The sequence below is a fragment of the Mesoplodon bidens genome (genome assembly GCF_964165515.1).
Source record: "Mesoplodon bidens genome assembly, chromosome: 2".
Classification (NCBI taxonomy): domain Eukaryota; kingdom Metazoa; phylum Chordata; class Mammalia; order Artiodactyla; family Ziphiidae; genus Mesoplodon; species Mesoplodon bidens.
The window spans coordinates 160,299,159-160,326,994 of NC_138177.1; the positions used below are offsets into that span (position 1 = coordinate 160,299,159).

At 43.5% G+C, this 27,836-nt stretch overlaps 1 protein-coding gene across 1 annotated transcript in view; it reads left to right on the forward strand.

Moving 5' to 3' along the window:
* CSMD2 (CUB and Sushi multiple domains 2) overlaps nt 1-27,836 on the forward strand; it is a 675,416-nt gene that overhangs the window by 612,331 nt on the left and 35,249 nt on the right. Inside the window, 7 exon segments of the mRNA XM_081223918.1 lie at nt 6,602-6,787; nt 7,821-8,015; nt 8,612-8,789; nt 10,329-10,392; nt 10,394-10,574; nt 16,726-16,899; nt 20,209-20,397. Of these exon segments, the coding sequence (XP_081080044.1) occupies nt 6,602-6,787; nt 7,821-8,015; nt 8,612-8,789; nt 10,329-10,392; nt 10,394-10,574; nt 16,726-16,899; nt 20,209-20,397 (1,167 nt within the window).

Consider the following 27,836-nt stretch of genomic DNA (forward strand, 5'->3'; position numbering starts at 1 on the left):
TTTTCTGAAAAACAAAGGTTAAAGCCAGTATATTTCCTAAAGTCATAAAGTTATAAATCATATTTACCAGTTCATTCAGTCCCATATTTACTAGTTCATTGATTAATTCTTGTTGATCCGGTTGAGGTTATCAGGTTTTCCATTAGTTTTGTCATTTGTCACCCAATCCAGTGATATTATCTGAAGGCTATCAGAAACTTATATTTGTCAAAAAGTTCCTTTTTATGAGTCTTCTTGAAAATCTTCATTTTGTTAAAGCATCAGGACAAAACTTAAAATAGCATGGTTAAAGATTTGAGTACAATGCAAATAGCAGGAAACGGATATTTCTGTGACATATAACATTTTAGAATAACTAGAATTATGATTGATAACATATCAGGACATCATATCAGCTGTTAGGGATTCCATATAAATTTTGGAATATCTATATTAAATATTCTATAACCTAAGGTTCATCTCCAATCACTTGACAATGTTTTTGAAGTAATTTAACAGACCAAATAAACTTAGTTTGACATTCCTCTCTGAGATGTCTCAGATATGCTGTTTCGAAGTAGCCCAGAGTCAGCTGGAGGCTAAAAGGCTTTAGTCAGATTTTGATATTTGGGAAGTTTGTTAAAAATATCAAAAATGTTTTAAAACACAACAGGATCATAGGTCACTGTGAAACAATACTTATTCATTTAACCGAAGTCACAAAACGATTAAAAGAAAACAAATACGGATCACCTAAGGGCACAGAGACTCATACAAACTGTTATCAAAAAGGATCACTTCTAACAGAGAGAGATCAAATTCGTCTTGTATTAGCTTACTTAACAGAATCCATTTACTTAGTTAACTTCCATCTAAATTTAGTTAATCCTGACCTTGTATAAAACTTTCTCAGGGCGTCCCTGGTGGCGCAGTGGTTTAGAGTCTGCCTGCCGATGCAGGGGACACGGGTTCGTGCCCTGGTCCGGGAAGATCCCACATGCCGCGGAGCGGCTGGGCCCGTGAGCCATGGCCGCTGAGCCTGCGCGTCCAGAGCCTGTGCTCTGCAACGGGAGAGGCCGCAACAGTGAGAGGCCGGCGTACTGGCAAAAAAAAAATTTCTCAGTAAAATGTAATTCCATTCCTCATACCTTCTTAACTGAAAGCACACGTTCTACCATACTGAAATGTTTTATTATTTTCAATAGCTTTAATTATATATTTAAATTAGAATCCCCGACTCTTAAAAACCTTAATTTCTAGTGAAAACCAAGAGATAAGTAATAGTTACCAAAATCTGGAGAAACTATTTTAGATGATTTTTAGAACATAATTATTCTTATAGAGTTTACCTAAAAGCTCTTATCTCGTTTCCATTTACTTTAACGTTTCATCATATCAAGTTATTTCTCTTGCTGACAAATTTGCAACAGGTATAACAAGATTTTATTTAACTTCTACTAAACCTAGGTGCAGTGAAAGTATTATACTTAATGTTGATGGCTCTAAAGACATGTCTATATTAATTAGATCAACAAACAAACATTAATACCAGGTATTAATTTAATACTAAATATTTCCCAGTTCACGTGAACCTGAAAACTCATTTATCTTAATTTCTCTTGTATTTAGAATTGTTTGGTTTGTAAGCACTTACTTTTCTTTAAGCCAGTTAAATAGGGATCATTTACAGATTAACCTCAGCAATGTTATACAAAGACACATACAAACAAACAGAGAGACATCATAGCTCTCATTTCAAAATTTCAGCCCTGAGTCGGGTACAGCAATGTAAAAACCCATCAATTTACAAAACAGGTTGGATTAAAATTGGGTTTCTGGCAGATGGAGCAAATCAAGCTCACTTGTCTAGATGGCTAAACCCTTTTTACTAATATTTATGGAAAACAGGTTCTAAATTACTTTACCCTCTTTTTCAAAATTTGCATTTTAAAAAGATGGCAGAGTTAAGGGTTCCTGAGAAGACCAGATAGGACATTTGCATCTCAAAGATACAGGCAAGTTTCTCCTAGGATGACTTTGTTTCCCCTTTGTTGGTCTCTCAGCAGACAAAGCCATTACAATCTTTCGGGCCTTTTTCATATTTCTCTGGGTACGTTTAGCCTTTTCGGCCATATCCCTATTATTGAAAACCGAATAAGCCAATTGGAACAGATCGTTCATTGGAGACTGAGGACCAGCAGTTGCTTTCTGAATTTTGTTCCTGATGTCTGGGGCAGACTGGGCCATGAAATGCACAGCCAAAAGGTCCTGTACCTTGGGGGAGGAGGGATCCACATATGTTCAGGATCCATGGCCCTGTAGGGTGAAGTCCTCTAGTTGGCATTCTGAGGTTGTAAGAATGAACGGTTTTATATTTCTCCAGAAACTCCCTTGACCGGGATAGGCTAAGAAGTTTTCTGTGCCACCTTGGTGTTTACCCCAGAATATGTGGCACCCATATCTATTAGAAAGTCAATCAACTTGTTCCCCACTGTCAAAGTTACCCGGGGCTCCTGAGGGGGAATTAGAATTGGACGCCTCAAGTCTAAGGGAGTCCCCTGGCCTCTTACAGGATATCAGCACAAGGGAAATTGCTCTGCTGCAGAAGTGGCTCCCGGTCCAAATTGGGTGCTCTATCAGGTCTTAGATGGTGATGCTAAACCAGGTTCCTGTGCTCCAGGGGTTACTATAGAAACTGCTGTTTGATCCCCATGGGTAGGGGAACAAGGAGGCGGTGAATATGTTGGCAGCATGGGGGTGTGGGGGGGGGTGCAGGTGGAACACCTGCTGGTGCAGCCTGCTCAGCCACTGGGGGAGCTGGATAGGCTGGAGGGGGGGGTTAAGTTTTGAAATAACATGTCCCCACTCTCATTTTCTCCCTTTTCCCCCTGTAGAATAGGTTCCTTCTTAGGTTTTCTTTCAGATCGCTGCACCGTTAAGGTGGCAGCCCTCTGACTCCTTTTCCTCCTGATGCAATAACATAAATGCTTCTACATACGGAATCTCATCTCTTTTCCCTGCTCTTTTGCAAAACACTTCTAACGGCGAGATGGTATAATTGAGTGAGCCATTCAGGGGCCACCGCTCTTCTGATCCTAACATATATTGGGTCCACACCCTATTACAAGAGTATATCATGTCTTTCTTAGTCATAGGCTCACGGCTATGTTTTGCCCATTTATCTAATATACGCCTCAAAGGGCTCTCTCTCAGGATAGATGGAGTATTTCCCATTTTTATAAGTTTAATAACACCAAAACACAAAAGGCGCAGACAAATTCCAACACAAAAGGCACAAACAAATTCTAGCATCGATGCACACAAAACCAAAACAAAACCAAGACCAAAACCAACGAACTAGTTCCCAAATCAGGTAGACTTACCCTACGAAACCAACGAACTAGTTCCCAACGGACCAGTTCCCAAAATCAGGTAGAGTCCAACAACAATTCCCCTCTCCAACAGGGTACCCCAACCAAATTGGCTTGTCCCATAAAGGAAAAGCCCAAACAGAGGGGGGAATATGTTCCCTGTGTGCACGCCAGAGCGACTTACCCTCCAAAATCAAGTCCATCGACTCGTAGACGTTTGTCGGTTCCTTGCTTCCACTGCCAAGTGCTGGGGTAGCCGGTGCTGCTTCAGGGAATTTTGAAGGGAAGATCCTCAGGACAAATGATCCTGGCAGCTGCTAGAGCCTCGCCCCGATATTCCCCAACGGGGACCTGCTAGCCACGAGCAGCAAGGCTCCCAGCTGGCTCAGCCAAATTTGTTACCGAGTCCAAGCTCACTCTGCTTGCCGCACAACTGGCCAATAAATCGGGAGACGAGGCGCTGAGGCAAGGAATATGATTTTATCCGGAAAGGCGGCAGACCGAGAAGATGGCGGACTAGGGTCCCCAAAAAAACATCTTATCAGAGTCTGAATGCCAATTTCTTTTATAGAATCAGAGAGGGAAGTAAAGTAAGAAGGCAGAATAGAGAGGGAGAGGCGGGGAGGAAATAAAGTAAGAAGGGCCATCAGTCTTGCAAAACATCTCCTGAAATGGCCAGCCTTGGGGAGGGGAAGTGTTCATTTCTTCTTTCTTGCAGCCATTCACAGGTGGGCAGGGTGCCCTGAGAGAGGCCATGACGTATGATTATAAGAGCGAAAGCAACGAAAAGCAGAGGCTAAAGTCAAAGAAACAGATCCAACATGGAGGCAAAACTGGCTCTTCCCTGTTGCATCCCCGTGGGACCACTGCACAGTGTGAGGACTTGCCTCCACCACTCCCACAAGTTTCTCAGTTGCCTGAGAAAGCCCTTCTCGGCCAGGAGGAGATGTCCCTTCTTCGGAGCTAAAAGCTCCCATGTAATATTTTCACTTTTATCCCAACACGTTCTCGTATAGGCAGCTGATTTGAGGGAAAATGTCAGGTCAGCCTCCTCCCTGACCACTCAGCCCAGACTGCTTAGCATTTTTCGACTGAGCAAATCCCAGTGTCTTTCAACTGGGCTCTCCTAGTATCTTTCAAATGCGGAGCCAGGTACCTGTTAGACACCACCTAATAAAACTCAGGATCTTCGACCAATAATCAGGAGCTCCAAGAACCAGGAGAGATTCACCGGAATTTGTCTGGATTCTCCGAGGAGGCGGATGGGCACCAGAGGCCTCTGCTGGTCCAGATTCCAGATCCTCGTAGAGTTCAGGTGAAGGAGAGAAGTCTGCTCTAGGCCCCTTCATCAGTCACCAAAACTGTCGACTGAAAAAAAATGCACAACCTTGTCGACAAAAATTAATCAATAGTCAATCTATGAAAGAAGTGGACAATTTTATCCGAGCCAAATTTGAGGATTATAACCCAGAAACAGCATCTCAGAAAGCTCTGAGAACTGTTCCACCTGTTAGATGTCAGAGTTAATATGTTTTTTGAAACAGAGGGCTCTACGTTAAATGACGTATTATTGACAGTTTACACAATCCAGACCTAAATGTCATCGTGGCCCCTTACAAGATCAAGAGGAATGTTATCTTTTAAGGGGTTGCCTTGTTGATGGTAGGAGAATGTTGCTCTTTATGGTTGAGCAGGTATGTCTGACAATGGGGGAGGTTTGGTCGAGACATAAGGCGGATATACGATGCACGCTAGGCAGGGAGAGGAGGCCAAAGGGCAGAGAAAATTTTTTGTTTAAGTTTTTCTTGTCTTGCATAAAATATGAATTTTATTTCACAACCTAAAATTTGAGAATTATGTTTTTATTCAACAGACTTAAGCCCAGAAGACAGCCTCTCAGATAGCCCTGAGGGACTGCTCCGAAGTGGCAAGGGAAGAGCCAGGATGTATAGGAGTTTTTGCAACAGAAACCAGGTGGTCAGGACATCAAAAGATTACTGTTAATTAAAGAAAACCAGACCTCTCAGGTTAATGAGTTTAGCGCTTTTCTCTGTGCAAGATGCCGGAGTCAGGGCTCATTGAAATCATTCCTTTGAAATGCACCTTAGCTATCTAGGGCCAGCATCCTGTTCTTCCATTCCTGAATCCCCTCTGGGTGCACTGTCGTGGGCCGCTGCTGTGGCTGAGGGGGCAGCCTATCTGTCTCCATCCTGAGCTCCCTTAGCACTCACCAGTTGGGGGTGGCTGTAGGGCTGAGATGACTGCAATATCCTTTGTTTGCTGAAATGGCAGGCAGCCATATCTTTGTCTACAATTTCCACCCCTTCTATTTAATGCTTATTTTGGTGATCCTATTTTTAACTTAACAGAGCCCTTCCTTGTTCACTTTTTGTTGTTCTCTTTTCAAAGCCCTCTCTTCTCATTTTATTATACGTCACATTGACTTTCTCAAGATCAGAAGTTTAAAGTTATGTGTCTTCTGTTACCTGAGTTAGTTCTGTTTCCTAAAGGAGACTTTTCTTTCTATTTTTAATCTTATCTTTGTTTATCACTTTCATGCTGCTGGTTTTCTTCATTTGTATAGTGATCTTTAATTGTTCATATTTCAAAGTAAAGGCTAGGTTGATTTTTCCAGGTAACAGATGTGGGTTACCTTTGCTGTTATTATATGCAACTATCATTGCCCACTAGGTCTCTCCCATGAATAAGAAGTTGAGTTGAGTATGTGGCAGAGATAAGCAGACAGAGGGGCAGGCTTTAGGCTGAAAGTCTTTATATTTAAGGATTAAAAGAGCTTTATTCCAGGATGCCTACTTCTACCATAGCATCCCTAATTCTCTCAAGGGAGTTCTTTCCTTTTTTAATTTTTTTTCTTTTTCTTTTTTTTCCTTCAGTGGGTAAAGCTGTTTAGTTTGGAGAATGGCTGCCTGAATGTCTCTACACCGTGTTTGTGGGAAGGGATGGAGAACTGGTCTCACCCCATAGCTCCCTCCTGTATATTTTGTGCTGCAGCTTCTCAACTCCATTTCATCCATCAACACACTTCTATCTGCATTTCATCTTCCAAAGCTTTTTTATTTTCATCTCCTCTACTGATCTTCCCATTTTCTTTTTTGTTATGAGGCTTTTCCCTCTTGTTAGTCTTTACTATCATTTTATTAGGGCCTCAAGGGAAAGGAAAAGATAAAAATATGTTCTCAGAACACCATCCTTGAAGCAGACATGCTCATGACATTCTTTTCCTCCACTAGCTCTTTCCTGTGGGCTTCCTGAGGCCCCCAAGAACGGAATGGTGTTTGGCAAAGAGTACACGGTGGGGACCAAGGCTGTGTACAGCTGCAGCGAAGGCTACCACCTCCAGGCGGGTGCCGAGGCCACAGCAGAATGTCTGGAGACAGGCCTATGGAGCAACCGCAATGTCCCCGCACAGTGTGTCCGTGAGTCCTTGGGTAGGGGAGGCGGGGGTGTCAAAGGGCTGGGTAAGCAGCTGAAAAGATTCCTGCAAGGAGCGAGCTAAACATCCAGTAATGGGAAAAGACATGCCCATGGAAGCTGGGGACTCAGAGAGCTGAGACAAGTGGGTACTGCCATCTACCATCTTGGGTTCCCATTTGAAACTGCTTCAAAGCATTGATAGACCATTGCTCCCTGAGATGTTTCCATAAACCATCACAGAATGTAGGAATGACTGGTCCACTTCCTTTTAGATGGAAAAACTGTCAGAAAGTTGGCATGAATGTCCTTTGATCACAAAACTCTAAAATAACAGAGATATACTTCAGTTTTAAGGCCAAAGTCACACACTGGCAGCCTAATGGGCTATATCTAGTCTGAAGATACAAGGTTTTGTGTTTTTGTTTTTGTTTTGTTTTGGTTCTTTGGCCTATGCAGTGCTTTATTAAAATTTTTTGAATTTCTTCCCAACATTTTAAAATCAGAAAATTTTACATAAAAATTCGTATTTCTAGCTTCTCTTGAAGAAGGCAGATCTGACCAATTGGAATTTGCAGTCTCACATCCACAGTCAACACTGACTGAGTGCCACCTCCCTTTTTTTTTTTTTCTTTGCGGTATGAGGGCCTCTCACTGTTGTGGCCTCTCCCGTTGTGGAGCACAGGCTCCGGATGTGCAGGCTCAGTGGCCATGGCTCACGGGCCCAGCCGCTCTGCAGCATGTGGGACCTATCCCGGACCAGGACACAAACCCGCGTCCCCTGCATCGGCAGGCGGACTCTCAACCACTGCGCCACCAGGGAAGCCCTCCCTTTCTTTTTTAATTTGGCAGATCTGCCCACCCCAGGTTGCTAATTCCCCACCCAGCTCACTTCACTCATTGACCACACCTGCCTGGGGACTAACGGCTCTTGGATTCATCATTACTGCGTTACGGTCTCCCAGTCCCCAGCTCTGGCTTGTCAGTGTCTTCCATAATTAATTTATTAATCCTCCTCTCTGCTTTTTACCTCCCCAGCTGTGACCTGTCCCGACATCAGCAGTGTCAGTGTGGAACACGGCCGATGGAGGCTCATCTTTGAGACACAGTACCAGTTCCAGGCCCAGCTGATGCTCATCTGTGACCCTGGCTACTACTACACTGGCCAGAGGGTCATCCGCTGTCAGGCCAATGGCAAGTGGAGCCTCGGCAACTCTACGCCCACCTGCCAAAGTAAGCCCAGGAGGGCAGGGTGGGCAAGTTTGGCACAGTGCCTACACCCTGAGCCATCTCATACCTGGGCTGAATTGGGGGGGGGGGTGGAGGAGTGTAGCCAGGGACTGCAGTGAACCTCCTCTGATCACCCACCTGGAACCAGGAGCTGGGGAGAGGCCTATTCCTTTAAGGAAGCACTTCTCAGCATCTTGTCATCTTATCAAAAAGCTGCCTCTGGGCTTCCCTGGTGGCGCAGTGGTTTAGAGTCCACCTGCCGATGCAGGGGACACGAGCTCGTGCCCCGGTCCGGGAGGGTCCCACATGCCGCTGAGTGGCTGGGCCCATGAGCCATGGCCGCTGAGCCTGCCCGTCCGGAGCCTGTGCTCCGCAACGGGAGAGGCCACAACAGTGAGAGGCCCGCGTACCGCAAAAAAAAAAAAATCACGGGCCCAGTGAAACAGCACAGCAGTCACGGTGGCGACCTGTATTCTGGTCGTGAGTTCCATTAGAGTAGGTTAAACAGATCTTATTTTTGTCATTATTCTTGCTAATCAGAAGCAGCATGTGTCCCGTCTCTCGGGGCTGGCTTCCTGAGCATTTTGTGGTCTTTGTAGTCATCTCCTGTGGAGAGCTCCCCATCCCACCCAATGGGCACCGCATCGGAACCCTGTCCGTCTACGGGGCAACGGCCATCTTCTCCTGCAACTCCGGGTACACGCTGGTGGGCTCCAGGGTGCGAGAGTGCATGGCCAACGGGCTCTGGAGTGGCTCCGAAGTCCGCTGCCTCGGTAAGTGACCTCCCTGGACCTCTCCTGTCCCTTTTCCCCTCCTCAGGACAGGTTAGATCTTTCCAAAGCTGCATTCCAATCTTTGAACAGTACTGTTTTACCTACTGTCATAAAATGCTTAATCCAAACAGCTATTGGCATCTACCATAAGCAAAATCCTGAACTAGCTTCCCTTGGAGCACCCAAAAGAATGCGAAGAACTTCAAGTCTGAGGAGACAAACCTTCGAGGGGTTCTCATTCTGATCAAAAAGACACCCCCTTCTTATTGGCCCTTGTATGATGGGTGAAGCCCCCGTCTCCGCCTCCAGGGACACTTTACAGAGACACATTCCTGCAGCACACCTAAAATACCAGTTATATTATTGGTTTTTCCATAAGATCTTAGGGGAAATCCCAGATGAACTTTTTGACCAACCCAATATGTATTAGCAAATTTTACATAAATATGTATACAAAAATACAATATTATATATACTGTATTATATAATAAATAAATATTTTTGTCATTAGCTTGTTTTATGACAAAAATATGTCCATGTATGACAAAAGCATAAAAACCAACCTGGCTTACAGAGGGCAGAGTTATCATTTCCCCCATGGTTAATCCAGTCCCTGCCTAAACATTAGATACTAAAGTTCTCTCTTCTCTCACACCTTTCTTGGGCCCCTCAACTCCAAAGGAGGGTCCCAGCTACACAGACCCAACAGCATAGATTGGACGGTCTGTTCCAGAGTGTACAGTGCTGCCCTCCCCCTGTCTCAGGCCTCTGTTAGAGACACAGTCATGAGTTATTTCCACACAGAGCCAAAAAATGCTAGTGGAAACACTAGAAATACACTCTACCTAAACCCCATTTAAAAAAAATAACTCACATAGGTTTATATTATCTGTGTTCCTTGCCACTCAAGAAAGAAGGATGAATTTAGCTGAGCCACCTGGTCTTACGTAGTTATTTTCAACACGACCAGACATTTTTTTAATTCTTTTTCAAATTCTTTTCCCATTTAGGTTGTTACATAATATTGAGCAGAGTTCTCTGTGCTATACAGTAGGTCCTTGTTGGTTATCCATTTAGAATATAGCAGTGTGTACATATCAATCCCAAACTCCCTAACTATCCGCCCACCCCCACCCCCTTCCCGCTGGTAACCATAAGTTCGTTCTGTCAGTCTGTAAGTCTGTTTCTGTTTTGTAAATAAGCTCATTCACAACTAGGCTTTGACTGTCTTAATGAGACCACAGTGCCCGCCATGCAGTCGATGCTCTGGAAATGCTGGCTGATGAGAAAAAGAGGGGGACGATCCCAGAGGCAGGGCAGTAACAGTGATCATTTCTCACCCGCGTACAGGCACAGAAACTAAAGCTCAGAGATGGGTAGCCATTTGGAATGCAACCTTGGGATTTGGGGTTGCCAAGTCTTCAACACCACTTCTATCACGTCTAGGATTCCTGAAGTCAGTCCTGGATGCTGCAGTCAGGGGGAGGTGGGAAAAACGATGGGTGGTCCTTTTCCCCACCGTCCATGTCTCCCCCTCCCCTCATTTGACCAAGTCCCACCTTATTTTCTATAAGCTCCTCTTCAATTTACTCTCCTTTCCCACATTCCACCAAAGCTGGACACTGCGGGACCCCTGAGCCCATCGTCAACGGGCAAATCAATGGGGAGAACTACAACTACCGGGGCAGCGTGGTGTACCAGTGCAATGCCGGCTTCCGCCTGATCGGCATGTCTGTGCGCATCTGCCAGCAGGATCATCACTGGTCAGGCAAGACCCCTTTCTGTGTGCGTAAGTATGGTACCCACTCTCCCTAGTCACGGGCTCAGGTGCAACAGGGACTTTCTCTTGTGTTGTCTTGATTAGGTTAGCTAGAGGTTTTTGTATGTTTTGTTAATGTTTTTCAAAGACAATAATTACATCTGTTGTTTTCCGTTTTCTGCATCATTAATTATTGCTTTCACCTTTAATATTTTCTTCCTTGCGATTAACTTCTTTGTTCATTTTCTTGCTTTTGAATTAGGAATTTAGTTCATTTATTTTCAGTCTTTTGTTTTTATTGATTATTATGGATGTAAGTGTTTAAGGCTATAAAATTTCTTCTGATCACTGCTCTAATCATATCCCACAGATTATAAAAATTAGGGTTTTATTATTTCTCAGAAATTCTGTAATTTTGATATTAATTCCCCCTTTCACCTAAAAGTTCTTTTTAATAAAAGAGTGTGTGGTTTTTATTTCCAGATGGAAGAACCTTTTTGATTTTTACATTGATATTCATTTCTAATTTATTGCACTGTATATAATATTTCTACTTCATGGAATTTACTGAGGCTTCCTTTGTGGCCTAATATTTGATCAGTTGTTATGAATGTTCCATGTGCATTTGAGAAGAAAGCGTATTAGTGTGTTAAGTTCTATATATAATCATAAGACATGCCTTATTGATTTTGTTGTTTATGTCTTCTGTATGCTTACTTATTTTTTTGTCCACCTGACCTGTTTTGTTCTGAAATTTGTGTTTCAAAGTTTTCTTTTATTAGTGTTCTTCTGTTTTTTCTTACATTTCCTATAGTTTCTGTTATGTAACAATAATTGCTTTATTTGGTACATAGATATTCATAACTATTATATCTACATTGCAAATTGTGGTTTTAGCCTTTAAAAATATCTTCATTATCGGGCTTCCCTGGTGGCACAGTGGTTGAGAGTCCGCCTGCTGATGCAGGGGACACGGGTTCGTGCCCCGGTCCGGGAGGATCCCACATGCCGTGGAGCGGCTGGGCCCATGAGCCATGGCCGCTGAGCCTGCACGTCCAGAGCCTGTGCTCCGCGACGGGAGAGGCCACAACAGTGAGAGGCCCGCATACAACAAAAAAGAAAAAAAAAAAAAAAGGCTTCATTATCACTTCTAGTATTTTCTAGTTTGAATGGTACTGTGTCTAATACTATTAGGTTTATGGCCCCTACTCTCATCCTTTGCCCATTTGCCTGGTATACCTTTATTCCACCCTTCATTTTAGACTTTCTGAATCACTTAAATTAGATGTGTCTGTTATATACATCATAGAGTTGGGCCTTGCCTTCTGAGCCAGTTTGAAAATCTTTTTCTTTTAATAGGTTAGTCAAATTCATTCACATATATTGTTATAACTTATATGTTTGGTTTTAATTGTCATGTTTAATTATTATGTGTAAAATATAAGACACATATTTATTTCTTTCTCTGTATGATGTGTTCTCTTTGCTTTTTTTGCTTTGCTTTTTTTTTTTTTTTTTTTCATTTGATATTTAGGAAAGGTTGTTAACTTGTATGTCCCTTTCCCGTAATCAGTGCATTGACATACCCGGATCCTTTTTCAATATGTTCACATTTAAGATAGACTTTCTCTTTCTAGCAGTGACTTTAGATCAACATTCCCCTGCTCCTCTCCTCTCCTGTCCTCTCCATACAGCCTTGCTCTCTACAAAGGCTTGCGACAGAAGCATGAGAAATAGTTCTGCCTGGGTTTAGTGTTTATTTTTCTACTTACACGTAACTTAAAGTTTACAGCATTGTCTGTCTTCTAGTTATGCTGCAGGCCTGGGCTTTCTACAGTTTTATTTCTTCTTCTTGTTAGTCTGCATTTTGGGGATTTAGATGGCCACTGTTTATTCTCAGTTGCCTGGAAGTAATTTGGAAAATTTTTTACTTTCTAAAGTTCCATAAAGTGAGCCTTTATATAAAGTGCAGGTTTTGTTCTTAATTTTTGTAAGGCAGGTTTTTGTTTTTAATTCTTTTTCATTTGGTTTTTCCTATATGAGATGGAACAATGAAATAATGAGCCTTACTCAACAAGCAATGCGTGAAAATTAGTCTTAATAGTTTCTTAAGTGTTAGGTTTACAGAAAGGAAGACCTATCTATATTCAGTCAGCCTTCTAGATGTGTCTAAACAAAACATGTTTGGTTTAATCCAGGAAATGCAAATTCAAATGCCTTTAAGAAATTGACACAGAATATGTGTGAAAAGATTTGGGTTATGAATAATAGGGAATGTTGGAGTCTGAAAAAATGGAGGATGTCTGCCGAACCTAAGATACTTAATTTTGCACCTGGTCCTTACTGAAAGGCAGTATAGTAAAGCATCTGGACACTTGGACCCTGGACCTAGATTGCCTGGGTTCAAGTTCCAGATCTACCACTACATAGCATGTGGCTTTAGGCAAGCTAGCTTATCTCACTAGGTCTCTTTCCTCATCTATGAAAGGCAGGTACCTCAGAGACTATTGCGAGGATTAATCAATACATGTGAAATGGTCAGATGCTGCTGTTGCTGTTGTGACGATAGTGTGGTGGTGGTGGTGATGCCACCACCCTGTCACATCACAGAATCCAGGATCTCTTGTACCAAGCTCCATTCTCTCCTGGAGCACAGAGTTTTGGGAAGTATCTGGAGTAGGACGGCAAGAGTAATAGAACAAGTATTTAAAGGTGATTGCTCTGTGGCAGGTACTGTGTTAGCTGCCGTCACCTATGGACTCAAAGTGTATGATATCAACCAGACTCTCAGAACTTTCCAGCTGCCCATCTACATTTCCTCAGTCAGCTCCCGTGTCCATTCCGCACAATTTCACAGCTAGTTCACAATTTCACCTCCTTTCTGAACACCCGTATTCTATTTGTCAGCAAATAGCAAATAGTGAAGATGTCCTGAAAGCGGAGAAGCTAGGTTGAGAGCTCAGACGAGCCACTTAGAAACTGTGCCCCTTGAACAAGTCCCCAGACTCCTCTGAAACTCTCTTTTCCTATGAAGATAACGATGGTGCCTACCTCACGGGGTTGTGAGGATTAAATGAAATAATGCATATAGACCCCGATAATTATTAGCTAATCATATAATCTCACTTTCTACTGTGCAGAGACCATAGAAGCCATCAGATAATAGCCCCTTCCACTTCCTGCTTCCCTGGCTCGCACATCTGTCCTTGTCTGTCTTCATCCTTGTCCCTTCCCTCCCATCTAGAAGGAGACCCCTCCATGGGTCTCTGGACCTCCTTCCCTTCTGCCTTCCTAGTAAGCTTAGTCTGTTTTCACTTCTCTCCTCTGAACTGTGGACCTTCTATTTCTATTAATTTCCCTCAGCCTGTAAGACCGAATTCAAGAAACCTTTCCTTATACCTACTTTGTGCCAGGTGCTGTGTTAGGTGTTGTGGGTAAAGATGAATTGAATGTGCCGTAGTCTCGGCCCTCAGGAAATCTGGGTCCAGTGGTGCATGTGCTCGAGGTCCAGTTAAGAGCCCCAGTCCAGCAGAACTCCTCTTTTCCTTCCCAGTGGTGTGTTCTCCTTCTCCCTTTGCGCCTGTATTCATCAGGGCTCTCCAGAGAAACAGAGCCCTCTGGGCCATCTGATGAGTCTTGAACTCTCCCCATGGGTCTGTGACATTCCCACCTCCTGTGAGCTTGATTTACTGCTTTGCTGACCACCCCTCTGTGTCCTTTGCGGGCATTTCGGTCAATCTGCAGCTCAAAAGCTGGTACTCCTCCCAAAGGTATTACTCCTCAGCCCTCTTCTCTCACTCTATACAAGTGGTTATTTTAGCTTTTGGGGTCATGACCCTTTGTGAGTCTGGTGAGAGCAATGGATCCTCTCCCAAGCTGATCGCAAACACCCAATATTTTGCATATAATTTCAGAGGATTCACAGACCCTACGAAGCTTACCTCCATTCTCCCACCACTTCACTAACCTGGCAAAGTCCTGCTCAGCCTTGAGACCCAGCTCAGAGGGCATGCCATGCCCTCTGTGGACCCTCCTTAACCACTCCCTCCCTAGCAGAGGGTAGGTGCCCCTCCTGGGCACCCGCCTGTCTCGGCACCAGCCATGGTGTTGTGAGAGCCTGCATCCCTGCCTACTCTCCTACTAGGCTGAGAAGTGAGCCCCCTGAGCTCCTTGCATATCATCAGTATGTAGCAGAGTGTCTCGCACTTAGTGCGTGGTAAACATTTAATGAAGAGCAAATGTATGAATCTGTTTTTAAAGCAACCCTGTTAATGCATATTGAAATCCTTACTTTAGAGATATAGGAGCTGAGGTGTAGAGTGAGTTGTCCAAAGGAAGGAAAGGACAGAGCTGAACTATAAACCCTGGTCTGCTGGCCTCCTAGTCCATTCTCGCCCCACCACACCGGGCAGTCTTGAACCCCTGTAGTCCATTATAACAGCACGCCTCTGCCCAGCTCTCTCTGCTAGAGTCAGGGATGCTACTGTTGGGATTTACATAAGAGAACGGGCCCAGAAAGACAGCAGATGTGGCCACAGCCAAACATGGGTCCTACTTGGCCTTGTTCCCCGACCTCCGTCCATACCATTTGGGTCTGGGGTGGGGTCCTCATAAATCCAAGTATTGGGATAAGAAAGCATTCCTCATGGCTCCTCAACCCCTCACAGCTAAAAATCCAGAACCATGGGAGAGGCCTCAAAGCCATCAAGTGGGAGTTCAACCCAAAGAGACTAGGTACCAGGCAGGTACTAAACAGAACTAGGGACGAGGGATCAGAGCAGAAGCCAGGCATCCATCCATTCATGGCTCACTCATTTGTTCGTTCACTCAGCAAATATTTATCAAGCTCTTCCTGTATGTCAGGCACTGGTACATACACGAAAGATAGAGCAAGGAGCGAAACATAGTCCCTGTCCCAGGGAGCTTCCATTCAGGTAGAGGGAGACAAGCAATGAACACATGAAGAAGTACATGCAGAGTGTGCCAATTGCTATGGAGAAAAGCCGGGCAGGGCAAGGGGGCTGGGCAGTACTGGGGAGGTTGTTTATCTGGTCGTAAGGGAAGGCCTCTCTGCTAGTGACATTGGAGGGGGCACCTGAGGATATGAGTGCAGGAGCCAAGGGATGTTCCAGCCAAGAGGAAAGCAAGTACAAAGTCTCTGGGGCAGGAACTTGCTTGTTCAAGAAAACTCGAAGAGACCAGTGCCACAGGGTGGAGTGAACTCCACTACTGGGAGGAAGGGGGGAAAGCCTGAGCCCTACAAGCACCAGGGCACTCTTCCTTCCCTGCCCAGGGTTGAACAAATTACAAAATGAAACAGAGTCATGGGTGGAAGCCAAAATATCACTTTTATTCCTGATAAAGACTAAGTTGGAACCCATAGCTTAATGTGAGAGCCAAGTGGAATCTGCTAAATAAACCCCAGAACGGGGTGGATTCACACAGTCAGAGGCAGTACTGCACTGGGGCGGGCATCACTCCATTGCTGGGGAGAGCCTGTCTCTGGAGGAGTCGGGCAGAGGAGCATCGCTGCCCACAGGCTGCCGGATCCCAAGAGGAGGAAGGCAGGGCTGAGCCTTTATTCTTTGCACAGATGGGCCGCTCCCCGTTACCCGGGGCCGAGTAAGGAAAAGAGCACAGAGCAAGGCCAGGAATTACATGAATTGAACTCCCTTCACGTGGAAGGAGTGGGGGAAGGGTTGTGCCCCCACTAAGAGCTCTGGTTCCCACTGGTCTGTCAGAGTGACCGGTCCCTCCACGCAGGCGTGGTTAGTATTGAATCTGACGCCGTCCAGATTGGCCCAGGAACTAGGCTGGGTCTGCATCACATGAGGGGTAGTTACCAATGTACCTGGCGAAGAAGAGTGGAGTTGGGGAGCCAGGGGATAAGGGAGAGGAAACGAGGCGGGAGGGACAGAGAATGACGCTGTGAGCCTAACACCCTGTGGAAGTCCAAGAATGACTTCTCTCGTGTTGTCCAAGCGGTGGACATGCCTTCAAAGAAAAGGGAAAGTCCACATGCTGATTTCAGGAAAGCAGAATTTTCCAGCAAAAGAGACTAAAGTTAGACCTAAGGCTGAACTTCACTGATGGGTATGATTAAACGCCAGGTGAGGAGAGGATGGACTTTGGGGGATATGGAATAACAGGAGGGCTTACCTCTCCTCTGTTCTGATTACAGCGATTACCTGTGGACACCCAGGCAACCCAATGAACGGCCTCACCCAGGGCAACCAGTTCAACCTCAACGATGTGGTGAAGTTTGTTTGCAACCCTGGGTATGTGGCTGAGGGGGCTGTTCGGTCCCAGTGCCTGGCCAGCGGGCAGTGGAGCGACGTGCTGCCCACCTGCCGAAGTGAGTCACCCTTTTTCTCCCCTCCCCCACCCCCAGTACCTCTGCCATCTGTGGTCTGTGACCCACAAGCGGAAGCCAGTGGATTCCATTGTGGTGCTACTTTGACCAAATGGGCAAGACTTGGGACAGAAAAGAACCATAAATGGGGGCTTTCTCAACCTCTAGATACAGCCACGTCAAACTTCTTCACTGGTTATATAAAGAAAGCAAAGGACGTTCATCTTTCAACATAGAAATGGAAAACCATCTTCTGTTTACATTTCGTAGACCCAATAATTCACCATTATCATATAGAGCCCCATTCTTGATGAAAGAAAAAAAACCACAAGGGTTCAAATGAAAAATAAAAAGCAAACAGTCTAGGGGTTGGGATGAAGAGGGAGGGAAGAAAAGAAACCACGGACTCAAGAGGCAGACTCTGAGTAGAGGATATTCCAGCCCCATTCAGTCTATTTAGGAAATAGCTTCTAAAGCTTTTAAAGGCTGCTCACAGCAATGAAGGGCAATGGAGCTGTCTGCCTCCACCCAAGAGTGGCCTGGCAGGCTAGCTGACGTTTGAATGGAGAGTCAGACAGAGTGAACAGTGAGCGAGGCCAGCGCTGGTCTAGAGGTTGATCAAGTCTTCACAGCTATAAGGTGTGAGGGCTGAGACTCCCTTGGATGACGGCTCCTCCTCGCAGTGTTTGGGGGTGCACGGCGATTGGCTGAGCAGTATGTCACAAGTCATTTGTAACTGATATTAAAGAACCAAATTTTTCAAATGATGTTTTAAAATCATTGAAGATACATTCACAGCTAACCTTAAAATAACATTCCTCTCAACATTTCAAGGTGCCATTTTGAGTGAGACAAGGTTCTAGAGAACACAGGGGAAATTGTCGTGACCTTGAGTTGACCTTCCTTCCATCACCTATCCAGGCAGGAAGAAGCTGAGAACTGATGCTTTGGGGTGTTGTTATCCCATGCCCCCTTCTCCTGTCTCCCCAACACAAGGTCCTGCCTGTAACTTCAGCTCCCCCCGTCCCAGCCCCTTCCCGGGGTGCTGTACTCAAGAGCCGATCTTAGAAACAGACGGCTGGGGTAAAATCCTTAGAAATCATGGCCTCTGGTCCTTCTCCCCACCAGCCTATTCTCTACTCTGACAGAGTGACCTGCCTAAAATGCAAATCTGATCAAGTCACTCCATGTTTAAAACACCTCCCAAGGCTTCCCACTGCCCTTAAGATAATAAGAGTCTCCTCTGCTGGTTTACAGGGCCCACAGACCTGGCCCAGCCTCCTGTCCAGCCCACTCTTCTCCACTTCGTCCACCCCCAGCCTCAGCTCTCCACTGGGTCCCAGCCACACTGACCCTCTTCCGGAGTCCTCACACAGTACCCTGTGCGCATAAACCCCCCAGGGCACCAGACACAGTTTCCTCCAATGCATTCTTCTCTGTCCCCTCCCACCCTCTCTTTGTCTGGGTGATTTCTACCCAGTCATCAAGAGCCAGCTTAAATGTTGCTCCTTCTGGGAAGTCTTTCCTGCTCCACCCCCTGCACTGGGCTAGATGCTCTGCTTTGTGCTTCCAGAACATTCTCTGCTGTCCCTATCAGAACACTTATCAAAGAGGATAATTGTTCATTTGTCCCTTTCTCTCTAGACCAGTAGTTCTCAACTGGGGATGATTTTACCTGCTCCCCTGTCCCAATAGGGGACAGATGTCGAAGGACATTTTTGGTTGTCACAACTGGAGGGTTTCTATTGGCATCTAGTGGACAGAGGCCAGGGATGCTGTTAAACATCCTACAATGCACAGGACTGCCCCCACAATAAATAATTATCAGCCCAAAATATCCTTCGTACCAAGGTAGAGAAACCCTACTCCAGACTGTAAATTCTGTCATATCCTTACTGCCCAGCACAATGCTTGGCACTCAGTATATCACGATAAACAACATGAATGAATAGAGGCTACTTACCTGTTTTATGACTCCAACCTCTCTGAGCCTCAGAGAGGCTCATCAGAAGTCAAAACTGCTCACACCTGAAAAGCTTATCAAAGATTTTTAAGTACTGGCCCTGCCCCCCCCCTTATGATGCATATGAGGTTCAGGTAAAATAATGGATATGAAAGTGTTTTGAAAGCAAAAGTACGGATCATCGGGCTTCCCTGGTGGCACAGTGGTTAAGAGTCTGCCTGCCAGTGCAGGAGACACGGGTTCGAGCCCTGATCCGGGAGGATCCCACATGCCGCAGAGCAGCGGGACCCGTGCACCACAACTACTGAGCCTGCGCTCTAGAGCCCGTGAGCCACAACTACTGAAGCCCGTGCGCCTGGAGCCCGTGCTCCGCAGCAAGAGAAGCCACCGCAACGAGAAGCCTGCGCACCGCAATGAAGAGTAGCCCCCACTCGCCGCAACTAGAGAAAGCCCGCGCGCAGCAACGAAGACCCAATGCAGCCAAAAATAAATAAATTAAATAAATGTATTTTTTTAAGTACACATCATGGGTTATGAATAATATGGTTATTACTCTCAAATCTCACTCGATTTTGAGTTAAGCTGCTTTGGAAACACTTCAGGATTTAAAAGTCAAATTTATCCCCCGGGATTAATCTCCCCCTGAAATACTCGTAAAAGTGGTTAAAACAGTTTCCAGAAGAGCCCACCCCCCTTCCACAGCTTTGCTGAGGGAGACATTGTATCAGGGATCTGCTCACAGAGAGGAGGCATCCCTGCCCTCAAGGGATTCGTGTATTCAAACAAATCACAATTGAGCAATCCAGGCTTATACCTGGAGCGCTGAGGAGGGAGAGGTTAACCAGTCTGGGAGGAGGTGGGAAGGCTTCTGCAGGGAGGTGATGTCTAGCTGGACATGGAAGAATGAATCCTTTAACCAGGTGATAAAGGTGAGGGGAGAAGTACAGCAGCCTCAGGACAAGCTCACCTTCCCAGGCAGGATCTCCTTTGTGTAGCCTGTCTTGGTCCGGAAATTTTGCTGTACTGGAAATACATGTCTGTTTGGAATTCTGAATTCTCATTTAAAAGCGTAGGAGGGCTTCCCTGGTGGCGCAGTGGTTGAGAGTCCACCTGCCGATGCAGGGAAAACGGGTTCGTGCCCCGGTCTGGGAAGATCCCACATGCCGCGGAGCGGCTGGGCCCGTGAGCCATGGCCGCTGAGCCTGCGCGTCCAGAGCCTGTGCTCCGCAACGGGAGAGGCCACAACAGTGAGAGGCCCGCGTACCGCCAAAAAAATAAATAAATAAATAAAAGCGTAAGATAATCCTTACGTCCAGGTCTCTACATCTAATCATCCCGTTCCATTGCAGTCATCAACTGTACAGATCCTGGGCACCAAGAAAACAGCGTTCGTCAAATCCATGCCAATGGCCCGCACAGGTTCAGCTACGGCACCACTGTGTCTTACCAGTGCAACCACGGCTTCTACCTCCTGGGCACCCCGGTGCTCAGCTGCCAGGGAGATGGCACATGGGACCGTCCCCGCCCCCAGTGTCTCTGTAAGTTGATGTTATCTACTCACAATGATCACCCGTGCCTTCTGACAGGATGGTCCATATCAAAAACAGCCCTTCTGTGTGTGTGTGTGTGTGTGTGTGTGTGTGTGTGTGTGTGTGTGTTCACGATGACAGTCACTCTGGCTGCTCTACGGATGTCAGAGAGCATCTTGGGCCCTGTTGGGTTGATTGCCACACCAATTCTCACTCTTCCTTTGTTCCTGGCTACAGGCTTATCCTCTTGCCTCTCTAGTGCTGCCACCAACCTCTTCAGCCTCCAGGGTTCCCTTCCTTCAGGGGTCCTGGCTGCCTAGCGGGACACTGTCTCCCATTTTACCCCCTCCTTACTTTTCCAGAAAGACAACACATGAACCCCTTTCTCTTGAAAGACTGAAGCAGAAATGCCACCGACCCTGGAGGCAGACCGACCTGGATTTGAATTCTGGCTCTGCCACTAAACATGCTGTGTGGTTTGAAAGAAGTCCATTAACCTCTCAGATCCTCCATTTCTTCATCTGTAACAATGATGCTAATGCCTCTTCCATAGGGTTATTAGAGGATTAAAGTGCCTAGTACAATATGTCTGGTATATAGTAGCTACTCAATAAACAATAACTGCTTTAACTGTAATTAGGAAAAAATATGGGGACACCATGTGGGGAAGAAAAGGATGGGGGAGGCACTCAGAATCCTGACATCTGGTTGCTAGCCTCACACATCCTGAAGAGAAAATCAGTTCCCTGGGCTCCTGATCTCTTCTCTTGTTGCTAGTGATGAACCCTGTGGGTTACTCTCTCCCCCATCTTCCCAGTAGTAGAGGTGAAGATGCAGTCCCGAGGGACTGATGGACATTGAGCTGGTGCCATTCAGTAGTCTTCTTATCTGTGGTGGGTCATACATATTTTGTAGGCCCCCCAGTCTGGATGACTCCATCTCATTATGCCCTTGTGCCTCTAGGTATGATAGGAGTCTGGTACAGCTACTCACCTGCCCATATTTCACTTGCTTGAGGACCCCAACCTGGCCGTCCAGCCCCATTTACGACTGACAAATCATCTGGGGTTGGAAATGGACAGCCACCTGAGTACAGTGGTGACAGCTGAGATTCAGAGTGCATGGTGGTTTCAAATTGCTGTATCTTCTGGTAAAATGAAGATTTATCATAATAAAGTGACCCTATCTATGTTAATTTTTTGCCCCAAAGCTTACTTTATCTGATGTTAATATTGATATTGATATAATTAATATATCATTATATCAATATTATCTATAATCATTTCCTTAGGAGGATTTAATCCACTTCCATTTTTCTTCCTTTTTTTTTGTAGAGAAATATAATTCACCTACCAGAAAATTCACTTTTAGAGTATGTAATTTGGTGATTTTAATATATTCACAAAATTGTGCAACCATCACTACTATCTAATTCCAAAGCATTTTCATCACCCCAGGAGGATACCCTTTAGCAGTCACTTCCCATTGCCCACCACCACTCTATCCCCTGGTAACCATACTTTCCATCTGTGAATTTGCCTATTCTGGACGTTTCATATAAATGAAATTATGTGTGTGGCCTTTTGTGTCTGACTTCTTCCACTTAGTATAAGGTTTTCAAAGTTCATCCATGTTGTAGCATGTATTGTTTACTTCATTCCTTTTTATGGCCAAATATTATTCCATTGTATGGATATACCACATTTTGTTCATCCATTCATCAGTTGATGGACATCTGGGTTGTTTCCACTTTTTGGATATTATGAGCAATGCTGCTGTGAACACTTATGTACAAGTTTTTGTGTGACCATATGTTGTCCGTTCTCTTGAATATATACCTAGGATGAAATTGCTGGGTCATATGGTAACTCTGTGTTTAATTTTTTAAGGTTCACTATTTTCTAAAGTGGCTGCACCATTTTACATTCCCATGGGCACTGTATGAAGGTTCCAGTTTCTCCATATCCTCATGTACACTTGTTATTGTCCATCTTTTTTATTACAGCCATTCTAGCAGGTGTCAAGTGGTATCTCATTGTGGTTTTGATTTGCATGTCCCTAATGACTAATGATGTTGAACATCTTTTTATGTGCTTATTGGTCATTTGCATCTCTTCTTTAGAGAACTGTCTATTCAAGTTCTTTGCCCAATTTTTAATTGGGTTGTTTGTCTTAATATCATTTGTTTTAACTGTCTTTATATATTCTGAATACTACACCTCTATCAGACATATAATTTGCAAACTTTTCTCCCAAAGATAATTCTGGATGATGGCCTTTGATGCATGAAAGTATTGAATTTTAATGAAGTCTGAGTTATCTATTTTCTCTTCTGTTGCTTGTGCTTTTGAAGGAATATTTAAGAAACCACTGCCTAATCCAATGTCATATCATAATCCAATATCATGTCATCTGTGAAAAAACATAATTTTAGGGCTTCCCTGGTGGCGCAGTGGTTGAGAGTCTGCCTGCCGATGCAGGGGACACGGGTTCATGCCCCGGTCTGGGAGGATCCCACATTCCGCGGAGCGGCTGGGCCCGTGAGCCATGGCCGCTGAGCCTGCGAGTCCGGAACCTGTGCTCCGCAAGGGGAGAGACCACAACAGTGAGAGGCCCGCTTACCGCAAAAAAAAACATAATTTTACTTCTTTCTTTCCAACCTGATGCCTTTTATTTCTTTTTCTTACATAATTGCCCAGCTAGAACCTTCAGTACAATGTTGAATAGAAGTGGCAAAACAGACATTCTTGTGTTGTTTCTAGTCTTTGGAGTAAAGTCTTCAGTCTTTCACCATTAAGTATGATGTTAGCTGTGGGTTTTTGCAAATTCCCTTTATCAGATTGAGGAAGTTCTCTTCTACTCCTAATTTGTTGAACATTTTTACCACGAAAGGGTATTGGATTTTTTCAAATGATTTTTCTGCATCTATTGAGATGATCATGTGGGGCTTTTTTTCCCTCATTCTATTAATATGGTGTATTACATTGATTGATTTTCATATGTTGAACAACTCTTGTGTTCTTGGAACAAATCATTCTTGGTCACGGTAAAATTCATTTTAATATGCTACTGGATTTGGTTTGCTAGTATTTTCTTGAGGATTTTTGCAACTGCATTCATAAAGAATATTGGTCTGTAGTTTTCTTTCCTTATGATATCTTTTGCTTTGGTATCAGGACAATGCTGGCCTCATAGAATGAGTTGGCAATTGTCCCTCTTCTTCTATTTTTAGGAATAGTTTGAGAAAGACTGGTATTATTTCTTCTTTAAAATTTTGGTAGAATTCGTCTGGTCCTGGGCTTTTCTTTGTTAAAATTTTTTGATTATTGATTGTTTCTACTTATTTGTTATAATTCTCTTCAGATATTTCATTTCTTCTTGAGTCATTTTTGGTAGTTTGTGTGTTTCTAGTAATTTTTCCATTTCATCTAGGTTATCTAATTTATTGGTATACAACTGTTCATGTTCATAGTATTCTATAATCCTTTTTACTTCTGTAAACTCAGTTGGTAGTAATGTCTCCACTTTCATTCCTGATTTTAGAACTTGAATCCTCTCTCTCCCCCGTATCTATCTCTCTCTTCCTCCCTCTCTCTCTCTGGCTCTCTCTCTCTCTCATCAGACTAGAACATTTGTCAATTTTCTGACCTTTTCAAAGGACCAACTTTTGATTTTGTTTATTTTCTCTATTGTTTTTCTATTTCATTTATCTCTACTCTAACCTTTTTTATTTCTTTTCTTCCATTTGCTTTGCTCTTCTTTTTCCTAGTTTACTAGAGAGGAAGGTTAGGTTGTTGGTTTGAGACCTTTCCTCTTTTTAATGTAGGCAATTACAGTTATAAATTTCCCTCTGAGCACTGCTTTCACTGTATCTCATAAGTTTTGGTATGCTATGTTTTCATTTTTGTTCACCTCAAGTATTTTCTAATCACTCCCCTGATTTCTTCTTTGACCTACTGATTATTTGGGAGAGTGTTGTTTAATTTCCATATATTTGTGGATTTTCCAAATTTCCTTCTGTTATTGGTTTCTAGTTTCATTGCATTTTGGTTGGAGAACATACTTTGTATGATTTCAGTCTTTTAAAATTTATGGAGATTTATTTTTTTTAGCTAGATAATTATTGGATGTTTTACCATTCAATAATTATCTTTTTAGTTAGGCTGAGGTTTAACTGTTCATTGAGTTCCTATTTCCAATTATTTATTTTGCATTTGAGAAATGAATGCAATATTTGTTTTTCAAATTTGCTTAATTATTTCCATAGTGTATTGTTCCTATGTAAACGTGTTCTTTTTTATATTTAACATAGTAAATATACTTACTATGTATTCTATATCTGATACTTCCAATATCAGTGTCTTTTCAAGTCTAGTTCTGCTACTGTCATTTCTGCTGCTTCTCACTCTTGGTGACTTGTTTCTCATTGTTTTATTATGTTTACATTATGATCTTTTGTTTGACTGATCTTAATCTGTGGGAATCAGGAACCAAGCTCTCAGTCTGGTAAAGGCCAATGCCTAAAAACAGGCTAGGCATTCTCTCTCTCAAAAAAAAAAGTGGCTAATGCTCAACAATTGCTGATATTTTTTACTACAGAAAGCCAGTGGTCACTTCTTTTTCTCATTGGGATTTACAAGATGCCAAACTCTACTTACAGTAATTACTGACACCACCACATTATGTTTTTATTAGAGACACAGAAACCAAAGGACCGACCAGTTCTTTTTGGAGTAGATTTTCCCAAAGCAGATCCCATTCAAAGACAGCAATGTTTATTACTTCCTCTAAATATGAACTTCAGCAAGATTCCCATAAAAGGGATATACTAGCATCAGAATCCAATTAGCCTATTCACTTGTTGAAGGGGGAAAACAGAGAAGTTTTCCCTGAGATTTGGTGAGACTATTTCAGAAACACCAGCCCTGAGGAACTTCCACTGGCTGTAAGGCTCTAGATCCCAGGTGACTCCCAGTAAAATAATTTTCACTGATGTTTCATGGTTATCATGACATTATTTTAGTGGACTAATTGCATTTCTACTCCTAGAAGATCCAATTACCTGTGAATAGGGTTGTGACAAATTGTAGATGACTATATATATCCCCTAGTCAACCGTGTCAATCAGCTGTTCCTTCCAGGTGAAGGCAAACTGCTTTAATTAGCGTGGACATGCAGGGACCAAGGAAAATGCATGATCCGTATCTATGTTATATGCCGTTTCCCTGCTAAAGTGCTTTAAAAAACAGTGGAAGCTCTGGAGGTGGCTGGCCATTAGTCCAACTCTCATACTTATGGTTTAGGAACCAGGGTGGGGGGCCTTTTCATTTCGCCATTGGACTCAGCATAGTCCACACCCAATCATGAATTGCTGATTTATATTATTGTTTTTTGCTTAATTATAAGTTTATACTTTCTCAATCCCCTGTTATATGTGTATCCTGTGTAATGCAAGTAAATCTGCTACTATTAGGAGTGCTAAATATCTATCTTGCTGATTTTTATGTACACATTTAAGCTTAATACATAGTTAGCAGCTAGAGAGCCACTGCAGAAACTGGAATGATCCAAAGAGATTCCATTTGGACATGGGCATGACATTAAAAACACTAATCTTTTGTATCGACAAATTGAGAAATGCAGCAACAGCTATTCACCTTGTCTTTGTTCTTCGCCTTCTAGATTTTTATGCAAATATGCAATGAATGCAAGTTGTTTCTCTTTATTGTTATCATATGTCCTTTTCTTGTTTCTCCTTATCCATAGCAGGCAACTTGTATTGTCATTAATTTTTCTTTTGTCACAAGCATCATTATTATTGACCTTTTCCTCCTTTAAAAGAACAAACCACAAGAAGGGAATAAAACAATAGAGTATACTGTAGTTGCTAATTTTAGAGACACCCAAGTAGCCTAGATCAAGCCAGTAATGAAAAAATAATTTCTGGCATTGCATATACATTTTTAGAGATTATTAGATATTACCATAATTGAACACTATCCTCAGATTCCCCAAAGAAACATTTTAAAGCCAAATAAGAACATCAGAAAAAACAACCAGCTGTTGTCACAGGAATCATTATGGGTAACCAACATAAATGTGTACATATGTACACTAATAGACATGAACAGAAATGTTCTCATCAGCATTATTCATGAGTCCAAAACCAGAAACAACCCAAACATCCATCAATAGGAAATGGATGATAAATGTGGTATATTCCCACAGGGGTGTGACAGTCAACCTATTCATACCTTTATGTAGCATACTCCTACACTGTACCAGGGCTGGTCTGTGTAAAGTGATGTGACTTGCAAAGCTAGGTTATAAAAGATATCCCACCTCCACCTGGCTTTCTTGGACCAGTCCCTGTAGGGGAAGCCAGTCAAGGCTTCAGATGAATGCAGCCGCAGTCAACATCCTGGCTTCAACTTATGAGGGATTCTGAGTCAGAACCACCTGCCAAGCCACTCCCAAATTCCTGACCCACAGAAACCATGATCAGTAATGCATTTATTGTTGTCTAAGCTTTGGGGCAATTTGTTACACAGGAAGAGATAACTAACACAAATGGTAAACTATATAGCAGAAGTCAGCAAACTTTGGCTCCTGGGTTAAACCTAGCCTATGGCCTATTTCTGTATGGCCCTTGAGCTTAGAAGAGGTTTTTTTGTTTGTTTGTTTGTTTATTTTTTGAGGTACGCAGGCCTCTCACTGTTGTGGCCTCTCCCGTTGCGGAGCACAGGCTCCGGACGCGCAGGTTCAGCGGCCATGGCTTACAGGCCCAGCCGCTCTGCGGCATGTGGGATCTTCCCGGACCGGGGCACGAACCCGTGTCCCCTGCATTGGCAGGCGGAGAAGAGTTTTTATTTTTAATACTTTTAAAATATTGTACAAAAAAAGAAACAGAAGAATATGCAACACAGACTGTATGTAGCCTCAAAACTTAAAGTAATTACTGTCTGGACAGTAATTAAAGAAAATGTTTGCTGACCCTGGTATACAGCAATGACAATGACCTACTGTTATATACAGCATAGATGAATGTCACAGACATAATGTTGAGTGAAAGAAGCCAACACAAAAGAATATATACTATATGGTTCCATTTAAATAAAATTCAAGAACAGGCAAACTAATTAATGGTGTATGAAGTCAAGATAGTAGTTTAATTTGAGCAGGGAAGAAGAGAGATAGTGATAGAGAGAGGGCATGAAGGGGCTTCTGAGGCACTGGTGATATCTTTTCTTGATCTAGGTAGTGTATTCACTTTGTGACAATTCATTAAGCTCTGTTTTCATGGTTATTGTGTTTTTCTATATGTATGTTGCATTTCCATTAAAAGAGAATTTTTTTGAAAAATCATTTCAGAGTTAAAATTGGACAATTTCTGGAAGTCCAGAAATTTCTAGTAAACAGTCATAGAATCATTTAAATTATAATTGGGG